Source organism: Tachypleus tridentatus, chromosome 8 (genome assembly GCF_004210375.1).
Source record: "Tachypleus tridentatus isolate NWPU-2018 chromosome 8, ASM421037v1, whole genome shotgun sequence".
Classification (NCBI taxonomy): domain Eukaryota; kingdom Metazoa; phylum Arthropoda; class Merostomata; order Xiphosura; family Limulidae; genus Tachypleus; species Tachypleus tridentatus.
Window position 1 is genome coordinate 99595476 of NC_134832.1, and position 20322 is coordinate 99615797.

The 20322-nt window shown below is 33.0% G+C and overlaps 1 protein-coding gene across 18 annotated transcripts in view; it reads right to left on the bottom strand.

Moving 5' to 3' along the window:
* LOC143223043 (uncharacterized) overlaps positions 1-20322 on the bottom strand; it is a 409689-nt gene that overhangs the window by 143886 nt on the left and 245481 nt on the right. For 15 of the 18 annotated variants that reach the window (XR_013012632.1, XM_076450437.1, XM_076450438.1 and 12 more), the window contains one exon: positions 9595-9643. Coding sequence is in view for 14 of the 18 variants with exons in the window: in XM_076450437.1 (XP_076306552.1) it covers positions 9595-9643 (49 nt within the window). In the remaining 4 variants the exon portion in view is untranslated. Of the gene's footprint in view, positions 1-241; positions 652-9594; positions 9644-20322 lie in introns of those variants that run through there. The other 3 variants (XM_076450428.1, XM_076450433.1, XM_076450435.1) reach the window with 3 other exon arrangements.

Below are 20322 nucleotides of genomic sequence, written 5' to 3' on the forward strand. Positions count from 1 at the left end.
TTGTTTTGCATTTCATATCACTTATCTAAGACTAACCTTTATGATACTTAATCTCTTCTTAATATCCTTTTGTGCTTATATAGAGGTGTATTTATTTACACACACACACTACCAGACACGACTAAAAACACATGCATCAGTCATTTCAACCATTTTTTGATATACAAGATAACTACGAATCTTAAACACACGGTAATACATGAACATGCAAAGGAAACTCCCTTCCTAGCTGAACTCTTACATGAAGCGCCCTGCAAGTCTAAGACCATGGAGCCCCGCTGTACTGCTACACTCAGATCGCTAGTAATCAAAGGGTTGGGACGCTGTCACGGTCAACAAGATCCTATCGACACGATTTTTAAAGGTGGAAAGCAGTCACAAGCGTAATTCAACCACACCCTGACCTCAGTGACGTCCATTCTGTCCGTTAAGACAGTTGAAGGGAACCAGAAACCCCCTCGTGCAGCCAGTAGGGAACGGAGTTTTTTGGAGATGCTACTTACATGCCGTTTCCGACTTTTCCATCATGGCGGCGCTTTCTTCTGCGCGTGGCACTCAGTCAATGTAGGCGAACCCTACATAGGAAACGCAGCCTGCTTTTTATCTGCCATTCAAATTTATGGAAGAAACTGATAACCCTATCCTGTTAGGCAAGTCACGTGACCGCGTTCCCAACCGACCGCTTAGTAACGGGCGAGACTTTAGAATCATACCTCCATGAATAATAATAATTATAATTCAAATTCCCGCCAATGTAGTAATCACGAGAGCATCTGACGACGTCACACGTGTTTGTCACGTGTATATATATATATATATATATGATTAATTTTAAAAAAAGGGTACACTATTCATTATTTTTAATCTTGTGTCAAAAGACACCAATACTAAATTATTTGTATCATTAAAAATAAGGGTGCAGTACCACGCACATACTCAACTAACTCGTAAAACCTGTAAGCCGATAGAAAACATTGTAGCAAAATCAAAATGCTGTATAGCCCAAAAGAGTCTTGTATTTATATACGTATACGATGTTCACCTTGACTTTAAGTGTTTGTTCTTATCTCTCAGAATAACTCAGCCCCAATGGGACAGCGTTAAGTTCCCGGACAAAGCAGTGGGCTCCCCAGTGATAGAGCTGAATGTCTGCAGACTTACACTGCTATAAACCGGGTATCGATACCCATGGTGGACAGAGCACAGATTTCCCCATTCTGTAGCTTTGTGCTTAATTCTCAATAATCAATGAATCATCACAGCTGGGGGCACATCACATAGCCCACCGTGGCTTTATTTTAAAAAAGAAAATCAATTCATTCAGAATGCGCGTGCATCCAGTATTATTTTCACTTCTTCCACGTGCTTTCCTTGTAAAAACTAACACGCAGGAAATATAATCACGGAATCCACTGTGACACTTTGAACATAAGTAAGTAATAAATGCAAACTGTGTTTCAACGACAGGGAAAATATTGGTTTGATTTCCGTGTTTTGCGCAAAGCTACACGAGGGCTATCTACGCTAGCTGTCTTCCCTCTAGTCTTACATTCCTAAATTAGGGACGGCTAGCGCATATAGCCCTCGTGTAGCTTTGCACGAAATTCAAAAACCAAACCAGTAGTGAGATTTACAGTCACATTATAACGCACCTACGGCTGTAAGTGCGAGCATGTTTGATGCGACAGGGATTCGAACCCGAGACCCTTATATTACGAGTCGAGTGTCTTAACCACCTGGCCATGCCGGACCCGATAAAATACTGATGAACCACGAAAGCACTTTTTTTTTTTTTTTACTGAGGATTGAATGAAACAAGTATGTTTAAGATTTGTTTTTGTTCCACCTGTCTGTTCGAAATTCATCTATTTTACAACTTTTTCATCAAAAAACCTTTTCAACAACAAAGATTACATCTAAAAAAAGAAAGCTGAAGCAATTTGCGCTGTAAAGTTTTCCAGCCTTGATGGATTTACATGAATATTTTATTATTTATCACATTTTACATTGCGTAAACACACCAAGGAAATACAACATGTTTACACAATCAATACAGCTGTTTCTCAGACGTTCTGTCTGCATGAAAGAAATATATGTAATAATGAAGATTACGTAGCAGTTTATTGTACGTAACAGTTATTGAATTTTACATATTTCTTCACTACGATGGTTCATGTTACGACGGTAAATCTATATATTATTATATCCACAACATGAACACTAAACGTTACTATTTATATTAAGCCTAAATACTTAATCCAGAAATATTAATTTGGGGGTAACTTGTATAAACACATTCAATTAGTTAAGCTAGGTTGTTTGAATATAAAAATGTTCCATTGCTCGTGTTTGTTTCTAACATTTTTAAGTTTTTATTCATTAATAAAAACAAGTAACTACTGTTGCTATTCATGAATATTTCTTGGATTTTTTTGCCTTCATTAAAACAAAACTGTAATATAGTATTAATCGTATATTGTATGCAACAAAGTTGTGAGAGCCACTAGTTTTTAAAAGCACGATAATTTATTTAGCTGAGATTTACGAGTAAACTAATGTAATTTAAGAGGTATTATAAAAAGGATTGAAGAACAGCGAAAATCATACAACTCAAAGAACAAAACAGAGGGATAAAGACTGACTAACAAATAATTGAAACACTTGAGTAATCTATAAGAACTCTACACTTTATATGTGCATGTAAATCTTAATTTTCAATGCTTCCAAAATGATACGCGGATAGTTTTCTGTGGTGTCTAATAAATCGATTGGCAGACACTTAGGTTCTTTGTGTACTCTACCAGATCGATAAGCGTCTATTTTTCAAATGTTGAGTTAAACAACCTATAGAGGGAGATACGAGAGCTTTATATGGGGACCATTGAAATATTCCTGGAAACAGTACACATTCCACATATGTTAAAAAATTAAGTTTTTAGATGACTGATAGAAGCCAAAATTAATTTCGTCATTAATTTGAAGGAAGAATGGGGCCACTTTTATAATTTTTACTCTTTGTTCGAAGACTTTCCCCTTGGGTACCTGAGTTTTACAAAACTCGTACACTACAAAAGATTTCCCGCCCCACCCAATGAGAACAGTCGTAAGCTCAAGGGTTTATTATTTCAAAGCTCGGGGTTTTATTCCTGCAGTAGGCACAGTACAATACATCATTGTGCGGATTTACGCTTAACAACAAAACAACGAGCAAAAGAAATTTTTCTAACAGTTTGTTATGTTAATGAAAAATATTTAAAATATTAATATCGCATTAAATTAAAGTAAAATATCAATGTTGTGATAGTATACAAATTAATATATTTAAGCTTCTAAACAAGAAGCACGTGTCTATATTTAATAAATCATACCACGTGCTCTTTGGTAATTTAATGTGGCTCTTTTCCAAATCTTCATATCTTTGTATCTGTTTTCCATTGCCAATTGTTTCTTTTCTCGTGTACATTTCAAAGGATCATTCTATTTTCGGGATAACATTTATTTCTCAAACCTTCCTCTGAAACTGCGCATACAGAGAAAAAAGTAATAAATATAATTGAAGAAAAATATGGTAAGAGTAACTTGCAGCAGTAAAATGACGTACGTACTTTCTTAAAAAACACGTTAAAAATTCGTACAGTTATTTTCTCTATACTTTCTGTGGATTCATTTTTCTATTTACATTAAATGAGGTGTTTTGTGTTATATCACAGCTGGTCTTGCAATGACTTCATTTTTTAACATCATTAAAGGTTGTACAAGGGTTTGTACTAGATCTCATGAAACTTACATTTACTTACAACTGACTGAAAAATGTTTTATAAGCAGAGGCAGTTCAGTAAGTAATGATATGTATTTACAGAATACAGAATTCTTATCAGTTTATGGCGCAGGTCAAACCTTGTAGTAGAGCACTGAACTTCAGAGCTGGTGATCCGGGTTCAAAATCGTAAATTGGGGATTGTGGCAGATACTCTCAGTAGCTTTGCCATAAATATAAATACAAGATTCAAACGTATACTTACCGGCTTGAGTTGGGAATGCATCCATATAATTAGGATTGTTGTGTCTATGATTTCTTGACAGTTAAAGCGAAACAAAATTCTGCTTTAATTCCTTTTATTTGAATTTATCACAGTGTTAGGGCGTAACAGTAAGCATCACATGTTAAACAAGTGTAATTACATGGAAGTAATAACCCGAGATTTTCGATTCCAACAAAAGTATTGCATTAATCAATGACTCGCACAATAAATTACTTGTAGAACAGTGGCAAAAAAAAAAAATGTCTGTACAATAAACAAAATAGGTGGTTCTTCATTTAATTAACTTCCAGAAATCATGGAAATAAAAACTAAAGCAAACATAGCATTAACTAATTATTTTGCTTAAGGTCGACTGAACAAACATATCTAATGAAGGTGACAACTTTATAGGGAAACATTCTGAACTCTATAGATATATGACATCATTTAAATTACAATATAATTTTGCTCTAATTTTAAATAAATTATTTTGTCCATTCTTGCTAAGTTTGGTCCGCCCTTATTCTATTTTATTAATATAAATTAATTGTATTATTAATTAATATACAGGCAAGCTTATATAAAACAAACTTTACCAAGGTGTTAAAAATGATCCTAACCTTTGACCTTTACATGTTTTTATGGTGTTTTACATTTTTTCAGATAGTATGCAACCAACGCTGTATCACTGACATCAATCCTTAAATAGTTTAACGTTCTTTCACTTTTTCCGAAACTATACAAAATGTACTAATTAAGTGAAATTGGCCATGACCTTTGACCTCTATCTGCCATCTACAATTAAAACTCTCCCCCCCCCATAAAATACGCAACTTAAATTTGATCTTCTCGTACCAATAAAATTTTGGCAGAGGAAGTTTTATTTGAGCGGATACTTCTGATGTAGTTCTGTTCTAGCCTCAGAAAGATGTAATCCACAAAAGATCTTAGAAAGTTTGACAATAAGCTTTGCTTTCTCTGACAATTGTACTTATTTATTCAGAAATTTATTTTCTGCGCATATATCACTAGAATAACTGCCATACCAAGAAGCACAAAGATTTTCTCATTCGAATTTTGTCAAACTTTCTGTTTCTTTGTATTCTTTCATTATAAGCTTTGTGATCTATACACTTAAAAGTCACAATGACTATTTTTTTCTGGACAAAGTTTTTTTTTTTTGACTCTATGGAATCTTATCTCCTTTACAAAATAAACTTTATGGTGAAACTAGAACTGTTTGATTATACTCACCATGACCTAGTCATTCACCTATATAAAGCAGTGTTGTTGGGGGCAGCAAAAGTCTAGACAGTAGAACAGTGTGTTAGCAGTCTATAAACGTTATACGAAATCAGCACCTTGACCTTTGACCTGACTAAAACCGGTAAAGGATGTCTTATACATGTAAACCAACTTAAAATGAATTTTCCTGATTTCGTTTAATACAAAGCGTAAGACAGACAAACAACAGTAAAACATAATTTTTGTGGTTTTTTATAAGAATATACACCTGACACTTTCCCATCTTCCTAATAAAAAAAACAACACCAAAATTATGTTTTACCGGTAAACCTATTTTTTTATTAGAACCGGGAAATCAAGCGCTAAAGAGAATGAATTCGTAATTAATTTTAAAGAAAAGCAGTAAATAAACAACAACAAAGACGTGGGGATAACAAACCACAAACGAAGAAGACAAATCTTCACTAAAGGTTTCCTAGAAGAGACAGGGCGTAAATGAGTCTGACAACAGTTCCGAAACGGGTAACATATTTACTGGCATCAACAGACGGTTCAGGGTACTGACTTCTCACGATTATTTGGTTTCTCTATTCTTTTCGAATCGGAATGAAAAGAAAGGTTGTTATTCACGTCTCATAATTCAAACCAGTTTGTCATCTAGCAGACTATCTAATTTTAGGTTATATTCAGTTGGGTCATTCTATTAGAAGGAAAACTATCCATACCTAACATTAGTGTTTGAATATGTTTTTATTGTTATTTTCTACTAATTAGCGAACGCTATAACACTTCTATTAATCCATTTACCTGTTTATTAATCTGTCTATCTATCAATTTATCTGTTTATCTTCCTGCTATACACCTAATTATCTATCAGCTCATCTATCTATCAATTCACCCGTTTATCTACCTGATATTATGATATTTGACTATCAGAAAGTCTGTCTATCAATCCGTTAGTTTATTCGTCTGCCTCACTGCTTATCTGTCAGCTCATTTAACTACCAGTTCTTCTCTATATCTATCCGCTATATTTCTATTTGACTATTAGTTATTGTAGTTTATGGTTTTAAGCAGCTTTATTCATTAATTCGTCCATTTATGTATGTGCTGTACTTTTATTTGACTATCAGCTCGCCTATCTAACAGTTTGTCTATGTGTTATTGCAATATTTGGCTCCCAATAACTGTATCTATCAATTACTGCATATATATAGCTGCTATATCTATATTTGACTATGTACAATCTTTATCTTTGCATCTACTTGCTTTTCACCCATCTGATAACCCTTATATATGATTATTACTTTAGCTGTCTATCTGGTGGTTTGCCCAACCCTTTGGTTTTATTCAACGTATGCTGTTATCTCTCTTTCTTATTTATCTATCTAACTGTCTAATTAAGTATCTATTTCTTCCTATACGTGTAGAACACATAAATCTAATTCTCTATCTTGTAAGTGTTTAAGCGTCATGTCTTTGCCAGTTTGTCTATTCCGTACCTGTGTTACTTAATGATTTCATGACTTTATTGACCTGTGTTTCATGTCACTCTAGTTATTTCATAGTTAATCGTCTTTGAACGCCACACGTGTATTTAATTTGTACAGATAACACGATGCTGACATATATAATAGGTAAGTTATTAATAAACTGGATTTTAAACATTCTAAATAACGTTTTAAATTCTTATTTTGGTAAATAAAAAAGTAAACTAATAGCATAAACTATAAACGATGGAATTATTACAAAAAGAAATACAATGATGTGAATGTGAGAGGGCGTCGTATTTGGAGTACTCAAACGGAAAGAATGGATTATGGAATAACCGTCTATTACAAGAAAATAAAACAAAATAAGAACTCGAGGATATGTAACTTCTAAATTGTGCATTTCTACAAAACGTACGTACGTACATAAAATAGAAAGCATATTGCTTATTGTTTTCCGTTGTCTATTATAATTAAGTTTACACACACACAAAAAAAGAAAATTACTCCAGTAAAGTTAAAACATTTTGAAATTGGTATGTTAGGAAGGTTCAGGTGAGGCAAGACTTGAATATCATTGTTTGTCTTGCATCCCTATAAGTGAAACTGAATGGTAGTAATTACGTTAGTGCTTTTTAGAGCATTAGGTTTAATCAAACAAGTATTTACACTAAAAAGTCTGTTTCAATTTACGAAACTATTTATACAATGAAACATTTATACTTAAAATTACTGACGGAGTCAAACCCACACATTTTAAACTATTTAAGCAGTAAGTTACAGTTACTACAATTAATTCCATTAATTATTACTGATGTCCCTGTGCATTTTACATACGAAATAAACCACTTCACTCAATGTTTCTGGTTAAGTATAAAGAGAACAGGAGCAGAAGAGACACCAAATTACTCAGTACGATACATTATGTGGATCCCACTGGTAATGAACACTATAAAACGAATTCCCTAATCTGAGGATTAAAAATATTTAAAAAACAACAACAACAGTTTATAAACGTAAAGCCTAGGCAAACGTTGCCTAGTGGTTATCTCGTCGGATAATCCTTCTGAGAATCGAAACATTTACGTTTCGTTGTCAAAAAAAAAACACTTCGCTCTCTGTCGTTGTATGTGCGTCATAAGAACGACGATCATATACCTCAAGACGGCTGGTATGGATATTAAAATAAAATAGAGAACAGCATCTTGAGATACATTTTTACTTCAAGTGGGTTTTTCATCATCTCGAAGAACGACGATTAAATTACGCTACTCGGTTAGAAAAATGAAATCCTGAAAACTGGTAGTGAGAGTTCTTGATTAGATACTTTTTTTGTAGTCTATCAGTTTAAAATTACGGACGACTAGCGCAGGTAATCTCCTTCTAATTTTACAGACATACCCGATACAAATCAAAACAAATAAAATTAAAAGTATATAGTTTAAATATTTCCATGACATCGAGTTTGGGGACTAATCTTCTGAGATATACTAGAGAAACTTTCGTAGATCATGCGTTAAAGTTTTCGTTATGCATCATGTATTACATATCCTATAAACTTAGTCTATTGAACACATTTAATCAAAATATCACAGCATCTATGATATCTTCTTAATTAATACGGCAGTATATCCTACCCTAGCTAATGAATATATAGGACGCTTTTAAAAAGGAACTTAAAGTGTCAAATATCAGAGAAATAATGAACTAAATCTAGGCTGATACATTAAACATCCGTAATTAATTGATGTACAAGATGTTCGCTGAATATACTTAATGTTTGAATTACATGAAAGCTACTTAATTAATATTAAAACTATACGTTAAAACTACGTATCTAATTTCCCAAATATTTACTAAATCTGTTTGACGTCATTATTATTCGTAGAATTTACTTCACTAATATGGTGTGGATCTACTCTAGACACTGGGTATCTGAATTAATTAACTTGGATCCACAAATATCTCACATAATTAAGGATCTATACAATGGACATCTATCTAATTATCAACAATTTTTCTGACGTTTGTGAATCCACGAAATTAATGTTAGATGTACGTAGTGTATAATGGCTATTGTGTGTGGGTGTTTTTTTATAGCAAAGCTACATCGGACTATCTGCTGAGCCTACCGAGGAGAATCGAACCCCTGATTTTAGCGTTATAAATCCGTAAACTAATGACTAGTCAATAAATTGGTTGAACACGTTTTATCGTAATTCTCTATTATATAATTAGTACTATCAGAAATTTTTAAAAATTAGATTCGCTGTTAGTTGTAATGGCGTCAAATTAAGTCGAGATTTTAGGTTGCAAATATTATTTACTATCAGTTAATTGTGCTTTCACATACCACTCTGTGCATTCCTTCTGCACTTTGAACACAGAGTAAAGATTATATACAAAAGCTTTTCGATATCTCAGCTCAAACGTAGTTTTTTATAGTTATATTGTTGATTTTTGTTTCTCATCGTTATGCAATGTCAACAGAGAACGGTTTTCAGACAGAAGGTGAAACGTGTGTGGGAACCTGTTACACTTAGGGAGTCTCACACGTTTCCCCTCAACTTGACATATCCATACACACACACCTATATCACAGAAAAGAAACATCTAACAGGCAGGTTTTGACACCCATCACGTTCATTACAATGAACGTTGAGGGTCAGTATGGCCTTTCCTGAAAACATTAACACACTTATTTATGCTAAAGGTGTAACGTTAGAACTTTCTGTATATAACAATGTAAACACGAAGCACAGAAAGTTAGTGAATTGGCTTAATTGTCCTTTACATTCGACATAAAGAGACTAGAGAAGTTAGCTTGGAGATCTTACCTTTATGCATTTGAGGGGTATTTTGATGGTCTTGGTTATTCATTTTTGTCTGGAAAAAAAAAAAAGTTACTTTTTTTTACTGGACAACGTTAGATTCTGAACATCCAATATAATTTGTCTTAAAAAAAAAACATAGAATTATGGTAACAGAACATTAAACTCTATCAGTGTTACAGTATTTTCTGTTAAAGATAAAGCAATTTAAAACTATGCTGCAGTTCATAGAAAAGTCAAAAGATATCAGGGCATATATTAATAAAACAAAAATCAATAAATCTGATAGACAAGACCATTGATATGTATAACACAGTTTCAAAACAGCATGTTAATAATATAGAGCTTATTAGAATGGTGTATGCTTAACAATAGCATAAAAAAGAGCAATACCTTTTGTAATATCTAGAGCTTAAAACATCGTTCAAAATAGTTGATTAAGGTTAGTGGAATAGTTTTATTAATGAGTTAGGAAAGTATCTTAAATTCGACTTTTACTGAGAAAACGCAAACTAAAATGTTTAAGTTATTCTCTAAAAAGTTAATGAAAATTGTAGCAATGTCTATAAAACTTCCAATGATGTATACAATTACGTTTTCGTACATTCTTATGTCGAATAGACTATAAAAAGAAAAGATGTAATTAATACATATCCTCTTTTCTGCGATAGATGGCAGCAGCATAGGTGTAGGTCAAATTTTATTTTAATTGTTATTTGGCAGCCACTGAAACAACGTTTAAGACTTCATATTAAAGCGGAATAGCTTTGTTTGTATGAGTGAATACAAAAAGAAGAAATGTTTCATCACATTAATAATCCCCTGTCTAGTTTTGCTGAACTTTAAAATAATTCATTTTGAAAATAAAATGCCAATAACGATTATCATAAAGTCCGAAAACAGTGCCTTAAAAAGTTCAACGTCCAAGTAACAATAATTTATGCTCTTATTAGCTTGAACTTTGATATAAACTCTCCTCTTTACTTTTTTATAATCTTTGAAAGGTATTTACTCTCGCACTCATTGGTACGAAAAGGAACCAATAATATCTATAGAGTGCGTAAGGTAAAATGCCTGTTTAAACTAAACTCCTCAATTAAACTGAATGATATCACCACTCATCACATAGAATATTATACTATGTAACACAAATTTTGTTCTTGGATAGTACGTGTTATTTCTTAATTGCTTATGTTGTAAAAGATTAGAAAACGGCCATTATTTCCTTCAAACTTTACTTTTGTGATCTGAATAACGAAATTTAGAAATTGACCTATTTTCTATGTAAAAACGGGCAAATTTGCACATTTTCATTCACACAAGGTCTCAATAAAACAACACATGAATCAAGATTTACATGTATTTATACTAAAGTTATACTAAAATGAACAAAAATCTTTAGAAGTGAGTAGTTTTTCGAAATTTGCAACTGTAATGTGAATCACTTTCACGTATCAGCCCCCAAATATAGTTTTCCATCATGTTTTCGTTATACGTTTCCTGGTCACAAAGCAAAGTTTGAAGAGAAAAATAGGTCTTTTCCATTTACTTTAGGCGTAAGCAATTGGGAAATAACACTTTCTGCCCAGGAACAAGAAAAAGTAAACATTTTGTTACATAGTGTTATCATTAGTAACAGTGGAAACCAGTAGCTCACTTGTAAAGAGTTGTAGTGAAAGTTAAAATGCTGAAACTCTGATATATTCTGAAGTAGTTGTATGTTAGAGCTGGTATTTATGCCAGTTTTATTTGTCTGTCTTTTATGTAAAATGTTTTAGCGTAAATATATGTAAGTAAGGAAGGCGGAATTGGCATGAGAAGCTGTAAAATGACAAAAAAAATGTCTTATGAAAAATTATAATTCTGATCTGTGATTAAGTAATATGTTTTCTTACCTATTAGTAAGAACGATACAAAATAATATAAGTAAATCACATGTACACCAAATGCATCCAAATATTCATGAAGTAAAATTATATCTTCACGAATAATGGAACGAGAAACGATCTTTTATAAAAGTAATCAGATGGATCTCCACCACGAAATTTTCAAACGTGGTTATCCAAGTGAAAGCACGTTCAGTGTGACGACTGCACAGGAGTACGCAGTGGTTTCCTTTTACATTCAATCACATGTGTAATATTAAACATAAAGTTATACTACGAAATAAATATCCAACTAACTAGTGCATTCAACTGTAGTGTCGTCAATTTCACCATGGAAATTAAGCTAGAAATCGGGATGACTGTGTGACGTTTCCAGTTATGAAATCTTTTATATTTCAGCAATTCAACTTAAAGCCAGTTCATAACTTTTATGCTAAAGAAACTTACACAGATTTTTGTTGTTACTAAATATACAAGTTTCAACATTCAGTAAAACATTACATTTTATTTCCTTCAAAGTGTAAAATCAAAAGATACATAGCGTTGTCGTTACATAATGGGCTTACTGTGCTCTGCTCAGTGAGGGTATCGAAACCCAGTTTTTAGCGTGATAAGCACTTACACTTAGCGCTGATCCACCACGTGTGCGTATATGTTTATGTGTATTATCTCATAGAAACCTAATCAATGAAAGAAACGTCGTTAGCTTTATGTTACTAAGTTGTATTAATGCGTTTTCCAGAGTAAGGTATTTAAGGTAAGCTTGGTTTAAATTCGTTATAAATCATGACTAGTAGGATGGAAAAAACAACAACAATGGATCTCTTACATGAAACTCTTACATATTTAGTAAATTCTCCTGGTGGCTCAGCGATAAATTTGAGGATTTATAATGTTTAAATTCAGAGTTCGATCCCTGCAGTTGGTGCATCACGTATAATCCGTTGTGTAGTTTTGTATTTAAAAACAAACAAATGATTTGGGAATACGTATATTTACTGTAAGGCCTAGTATCGCTACATTTATTGTTAGAGAGATTACGTATTGATTACTTTAATTATTCATCACAACGTAACTATAAAAGTGATGGAAATACACACACACACACACGCAAACACACACTTACTAAAATAGCCAATACAAAATGTCATATGATTGTAAGTAACAAATAATTTCGTTGTTTCATTCAAAACACTGTGGGGAAATAGTATTGACAAGTATAATATAACCTCGTTAGCAGAATTGGGAATATCTACGAGGGATGCTTAACGGTGAATATTAGTTGCACATTATCTTGGTTTTGTTAATAAAAGCCTGAATAATGAATATGATAACGTAATTACTTCCATTCGTGACATCACTTACAAGTTTTAACGAACATATAGTTTGAACCATTCGAAATCTCAAATGTCTATATAAAAAATTGGTTATGTGAAGCTAGAACATTTTTGTATGCATTTTAATCCTTAAGGGCTATAACTGAATAAATATTTTGCGTAAGGTATTAAATTTATTTTACGTATAATTTAATATATTGACATTTAATATAAAATTTATAACTTAGTTTCAGAATTAGAATACCTATACTTTTGTATAGAAAGTGGATTTGAATGGATTATTAAACTTTTACTGAAGACCAATTCCTTGTGCGTAGAAGCTAAACGTACGTATATGTATAAGCCACTTCGACATAATTTTGAATAGTTAACTACCTTAGTAAGTTGTACGTAATTTCAACAACGAACCACCAGATTAGCGGTTCATTATCAAAACGGCAAGACGCTCGAATTAGTACAGACGAAGAAATACATATATATGTATATATTAGAGCCTCGTTGACAGTTTCCGAATAATAATGAGTCTTGGAAAATAACAGTTGTTTGTTTGCCTTGTTATTAAGTGTTATCTGTGCTTTTCTCACCACGGGTATCGAAACTCGTTTTATAGCAGTATAAGCCCGCAGACTGTGCCACTGTGTGGCTGGGAAGATAGCAGCTTAAACGAGTCTATTATTTCTGAAGGGGCTGGAGAGGATTGACGTAGTTGAATACTGAAACCAAATAGCCACTCATAACGCGACTGAGCCACTCACACAACTACGTATAATATTTCTGCCTATAAGTTATATGGAAACATCTCCCACACACATCCAAAATAGGTTTCGGATCTCAGATCTCAAGAGATCAGTTAAATATTAATCACTTGGCGAAGTCAGTGTTCAAAAACTAAATTAGTAACCTGAGTTTTTGTTGGACTGATACGTGACTTGGTTGAAATTCTTACTAGTTAGTAATTGTCCCCCTTTTCACTCACCTTTTTGGAGAGAAAACGTACTGTAGTGTAATGCAAAATAATACACAAACACAAAGAGATACGTAAACCTCGAAACAGTGTTTGATATCTCTTTATTATTTATTCTATAAAACATTTTGGGGGACATTACCTTTATCGTTAACAAAAACAAATCTCTGACGTCAAATCTTTCGGACTAAATACAGGCAAACGTACACACAGCTATTATTCACTTAAACTTATATGCAGCACAAAAAACTCAAGAAGGTTTTAACTTGTGTTCCTTGAAGTTCTAGTAGTGCTGAAGAAAAGGCAACTGCATATGTATTAGTTGAAAAGTTTTAATAGCATTCAAGGACAGCCATCTATACAGGTTTTTCTCATAAGTTTAGGGAGCGCTCATTTACAAGTGAACGTACATGTATTTCTCTGGAGAGTTTTAGTAACACTCGAAAAAAGCAATTGTGTATGTATTTCTCTGGAGACTTTATAGCACTCGAGAAAAGCAACTGTGTATGTATTTCTCTGGAGAGTTTTGGTAGCACTTGAGAAAAGCAACTTTATCTGTATTTCTTTGAAGTGTTTAGTAGCACTCGAAAAAAGCAACTGTGTATGCATTTCTCTGGAGAGTTTTGGTAGCACTTGAGAAAAGCAACTTTATATGTATTTCTCTGGAGAGTTTTAGTAGCACTCAAAAACAACTGTCAACTCATTGAATACAGTTTTTTTAAAGGGATAAGATATTGTAATTTTCATTCACTAATTTTCTCCCAAATAACTATTCTTCTTATAGGATTTTTCTTTCCACAAATCACAGCTAAATGTTTCTAATATGCAACGTTTTCTCTTAAATTCCAATTTAAAATACAATGTACGACTGGCTGTGATTGGCTTACTATTTATCTTCCTAGTTTGGGACCAGAAGGTTTAAAGTTCGAGACAGGATGCTGTTGAACACACTATGCAATTTCAGCTTTGGATCAATCATATTATTTCATTTATGCAGTTCAAACAAGTAAAAGAAGAAAAAAAAACTAATAGCAGCGAGTACTGTTGACTCTTTCTAGATTGTATTTCAAAATTAGGGACAATTTTACTCAAATTATAATAGTATCTGATCTGAACGATCAGCTCAAGTGTTCATGATGTTGGCATGTTCGTATTTAAAGCTCATGAATTATGGAAAATCCATTTAATTAACTTTATTGAAATTGAAATATTTTAATGGATATTCAAAACTTTCATAATATATGTAACATAATAAATATAAAATAATATTCAATTTACTTCAATTACAACCAGTGTATAATAAGCTTAATATAATATTGTGACATAGAATAGACTCTGATGTGAAATCATTAAATTAACACATAAATAGACAGAACTTATTTCATTATAATGAATAAAAATGAAACCCTAAGTTAACACACACGTGGACAGAACTCGTTTTATTACAGTGGACAAAAATTAAAATCTTTACATTAACGCATAGATAGAATTTGTTTTATTGTAATGGACGGAAGTGAAACCGCTAAATTAACATATAACTAGTTTGAACGCCATTTGTATTATAAAGGACGAAAACATTGCATCTATATATTCATCTGTAATTATTCAGACGTAAATAATTACAACATGGAATGAAGTATTCTTATAAATATGATTTTCCTCTTATTTGTAATCAAACGTCAAATTTGAAAATAATGTTTGATATGATTGCAATACCAGTTTAAAATTACCGCATAGACACTATCTATCTCATTATAATACCAGTTTCATCTTTACTGTTTTATTAATAGGCTTAGCTCATTCCCACTATAGAATGATTTAGCTTTCTAGTGTAAGTTAAGATGTACATAATTAATGTTCGATAAGTTTGCATTTGTTTATTATTTAATCTCGAAGTCTTGGAAACAACGACGGGACGGGCATGGCCAAGCGTGTTAAGGCGTTCGACTCGTAATCCGAGGGTCGTGGGTTCGAATCCCGGTCGCACTAAACATGCTTGCCCTCCCAGCCGTGGGGTCGTTATATTGTGACGGTCAATCCCACTATTCGTTGGTAAAAGAGTAGCCCAAGAGTTGGCGGTGGGTGGTGATGACTAGCTGCCTTCCCTCTAGTCTTACACTGCTAAATTAGGGACGGCTAATGCAGATAGCCCTCGAGTCGCTTTGCGCGAAATTCAAAAACAAACAACGACAAGAACAAATGAAATGATCAGTTACAGACAAGGATAACCGCAAGATTGATGAATAGTGTTTTTTAAAAGTCTAACAGACTTACAATAGTTTTCTTTCACAGACTATTAGAAAAATAATTCTTTCGGGGTCTTTTAACACCACCTCATTCATTTCAGTTAAACCTTCTTCAAAACTGTGTAAAAGATTCCAGAAGTAAAATTCTGGTGGAGGGGTCATGATTTCCAAGGAGATAATCAACTTTGGTATCTAGATTGAAACATTAACGCAACAGTAACATTTATGTTTTGTTTGTAATAGTTTTGATCGCTACTGTTTCATCGTAGTACGAATGCTTCAACACACACGAGACGTTTAACTGCACTAAGCTTACTTCCAAAATTAATAGCGTGGCCTAGCGCTCAATGATAAAAGCAAACCACTAATCATAACAAAACACTAACTATATAAGCTATACAAAACACTGAAGATAAAGCATAAGAAAACATTAAGTACAATATTAAATAGAATATTAAAAAAGTCATAATATTAGTATTAAAGATAAGCTATAGAAAACCGTAACACTAAGTCTATCTTACTGTTGTAACTGACACCACTGGGCTACCACATTAAAACACAAGCAAAAAGTACTTGTTAAAAAAATGATGTTGTAGTTGCAGAAAATATCTTGTTCTAAATTGTGAACCGAATGTCTGTGTTTCAGAACGATCGCTGTGTTCAAAATGGCGGTGGAGAACAATGACCTTTTGCCACCGGGTAAAGTCCACGTGCCTCAAGCAAAGATTAAACGTTCAAGCTTGTATGTGTATTTGAGCAACTTAGTACACGAATACTATGTTAAATCAAACATCAACTGGCATCTAGCATATTATTATAATAATAATTTTGTTTTACTTAATGACATAAAGTAATCCTTTGATTTTGTTACATTAACGTTTACGTCACATGTGTATGTAAATAAGGACATGTTTTATAGTTGAACAGGTAGTCACCTCTCTTGTTGCAATAATTTGGTGTGATTATTTATATAGGCAGTAGGGAATATTTTACGTGGAGTAATAGTAAGAGAAGAAAGGTTTTGGAGTGTTTTATACTTCGAATACGAGTTTATTAACATAACTTAGTTTTCCTAGCGGATTAATTTGATGATTAAGTCTTGTCATAACAGTTGAAGATTCATTACACTTAGGATAAAGGACCGAATGTTTTACGACATGGAACTGAAAAGTCATGACAAATAGGCTTTACACATGAAGTCTTGATAAGTTTCTGTGCATGAATCGGAATGTACGCCCCACCCCTCCTTTGGTGCAGAATAAATTGATTACAGAGTATAACTCGATTTACTCTTGCTGGCTTCAACACTGTACAGAGGTGCACACTGATAAGGGAAAGCATTTATGTGTACTAATAAATTCATCTCATTTTAGATCTCTTTACCACGACAATCTTTCAAATTATAAGCAATGAAGTGGAAAATGTAAATAGATTAATTCGAAAACAAACCTGAAAGTGCTAACATTCGATAATTTGATCTCAACTTCACGTTTAACGAGAGAAATTACATATAAAACAAAAAGTGTTTATCTTACAATATCAACAGTCAGTTAGTGCTGATACTTGGTCAGTACTTACGTAATCAGTAAGTGTATAATAACTTGAAATCACTTGTCATTTCTGTTTTTAGATAAAATACAAAATCCCATTAAAGTAAAATCATGAGTAAATAATTTAGTTTTGCACTAAAATCGTATAATGAACGGAAACTTTGAACCAATATTTGCAGTTCGAGGTAAAAAAACAACAACAGAAAACACTTAAACTGTGTGTATGTTCGTGCGACTTAAAAACTTCTTTCCCTAAAAGTTTCATCACAACAAAATCAAATGATCCATTAGCGGCAACAGCGAGAGCAGAATTCCTCAGATAATTAACTAAGTTTTCCACGTGAATGTCCAAAGAAGTTTTCTTTCACCATAAAAGAGTATGTTGTTTGTTATATCCTGAAAATGGTGTAAAGATTTTTGACTTTTTTAATTTAAAAGTCTGAATACTAACAATTGTCACGGTAGTCAGAAAATAGGCGATAGAACAGAACCAATTCACACAAACCACCATTCTGGTTTCTACAAAAGGACGTGTTTTATAGTACTAGGGTTTCTTTAATTGAACTTGATGGTGGAGATGACTCAGTCTATTAGGTAACCGTTTAACATACTGAAGCTTAGACCTTTTTTCCTTCTTTTAGATGCTGAAAAAATTTCTAAGGTGAGGTAAGGAAGAAAAGAAACGTCAGAAAGGGGGAAGAAAACTTGTGGTCTAAAACACATAAAATAAGAAAGAGAAAAATAAAAAATGAGACACAGAAGAAATATAAAAAAGGCAGGCGGAGGAAATGATGAAAAGGGACTAAAAATAGGTAGTGATGAAAACAACAACATAAATGATACATGAGAAAGGAAGAGCGAAGCAAATTACAAAAAGAAGGCAGAGAAAGACAGGAAGTAACGAGAGAAAAGAGAGGAAGTAGAACGGGAGGAAGGCGAAATGAGAGAAAACAGAACAACTGTGAAGCAGCTAACAAAGAAATCTTTACTGAAGCTGAGACACTACTTAATAATTTGTTATAAGTGAAGTTGTTAAGTTATTCGAATTAATCTTACAATCTGGTTTGCCTTACTTGATGAATGGAATAGTTATTTTTTATCAACTGCAGTCAAACGTAAAAAACTTTATTGATAATTTATGCAAACAATATTGTTTATTATTGACTGAATATACCATAGTTTCTACTTATTAACATGTATACACAGTGTTAACCCGGTATTTATTTGTGTGTGTGCGTGTTGTCATATAGCAAATCTATATGGGGTTATCTACTATGTCTACGAATGGAATTGAGACCCTGATTTTAGCGATGCAAATCCGAAGACTTACCGATGTCCCACAGGGTGACGTATTTATTTCATATATGGGAACTGTATTAACTAATAAAAATAAATAACAGCGTATTTCTCCACGTCAGTTACGTATATCTCTACTTACACGTGAAGTTTTTATCACCTTTTGTTCTTTTCAGAAATATCTCATAACAACACTACAACTTGTAAAAGCGCTCATAATCCCTGATACATCAATAAAGTACAAGATGTGCTTCCACAAGGTCCCTGAAAGTGTTTTGTTTCAAAAGCAAATAAAACCAGAGTTACGAGTAACAAATGTTTTTGTGTCTCGCTTTTCATGTTTTCATGTTATGATGCGTTGTAGACTATAGAGTGTATAATTTTTCTGGTGATTCATGACATGCGCATGTTTTACTGACGTCACAAAATAAGAAATTGAAATGTAAAGCTTTTATTGTGTGATTTTATTTTAGTAGCAATCCTGACTGACTGACAGACAACACTGCTTTACAGTGGTGCGAATGGCTAAAACAGGTGAATCCTTCAGCCTGCCCTCAGCCCCCTTTCGGGTAAACAAGCAAGTATAAAATAAATCATACTGAAAGCTAAACATAGGAATAAAAAAATGTAACAATAATAATACCATGGGTCTAATATCGAGAACTTTCTTCAAGTTTTACACAAGCAATAGAATGCTTGTAACATTAGTAATAAAATTCCCGTTTTTGTAACAAAACGTTCGCAGAATTTCATCCAGCATTTGAAAAGTTGAAAACTGTGAAACCAAACGTCAGCAGTCCGTGTTCACTTGTTGTAGAGACGCGCTAAGCACTTTGGGGTCGTGAGTGTGCTATATGAGTTAAGAGTACATCAAGAGTTGGTAGTGGGTGCTAGGGATTAGCTGTCTTCTTCTCTCACTAATGACTAACGTACTGGACTATGGTTCTACGGGTCCAAGGTTCACTTTCCTTTGCCTCCAAATAAAAGCCACGATCCGCACTTTGAAGTACTGAATGCGTCATAATGGTAAAGGATAAATCTCACTATTCGTTAAAACAAGAGTAGCCCAACAGTTGGCTGTAGGTGTTATTGATTCTCTTCCTTTCGTCTAGTCCATCAATTCAAAATTAGGGACGGCTAGTTCAAATAATGACCCTTGTGTGGCTTTTACGAATTTCCAAAAATAAACAAAGTTATTGATGACGCACGTTAAGTATGTCTATTGCTATTTATATTTTGAATTTTACTATTAGTAAGTTTCAACTTCCATTAAACTGTGGGTAAATAATTACATTAAACCTAATTCCTAGAATAATGTTATAAATTGGTGTTATCCATCAAGTTTACTTGCGACTACTACAAGATTAGGTTAACACTAAATTGTGTTTTTAATAAGTTAAAATTTGTCAAGAAATGTCCGTGTTAATGCTTAAATGAGATGTCAGCTAGAGTATA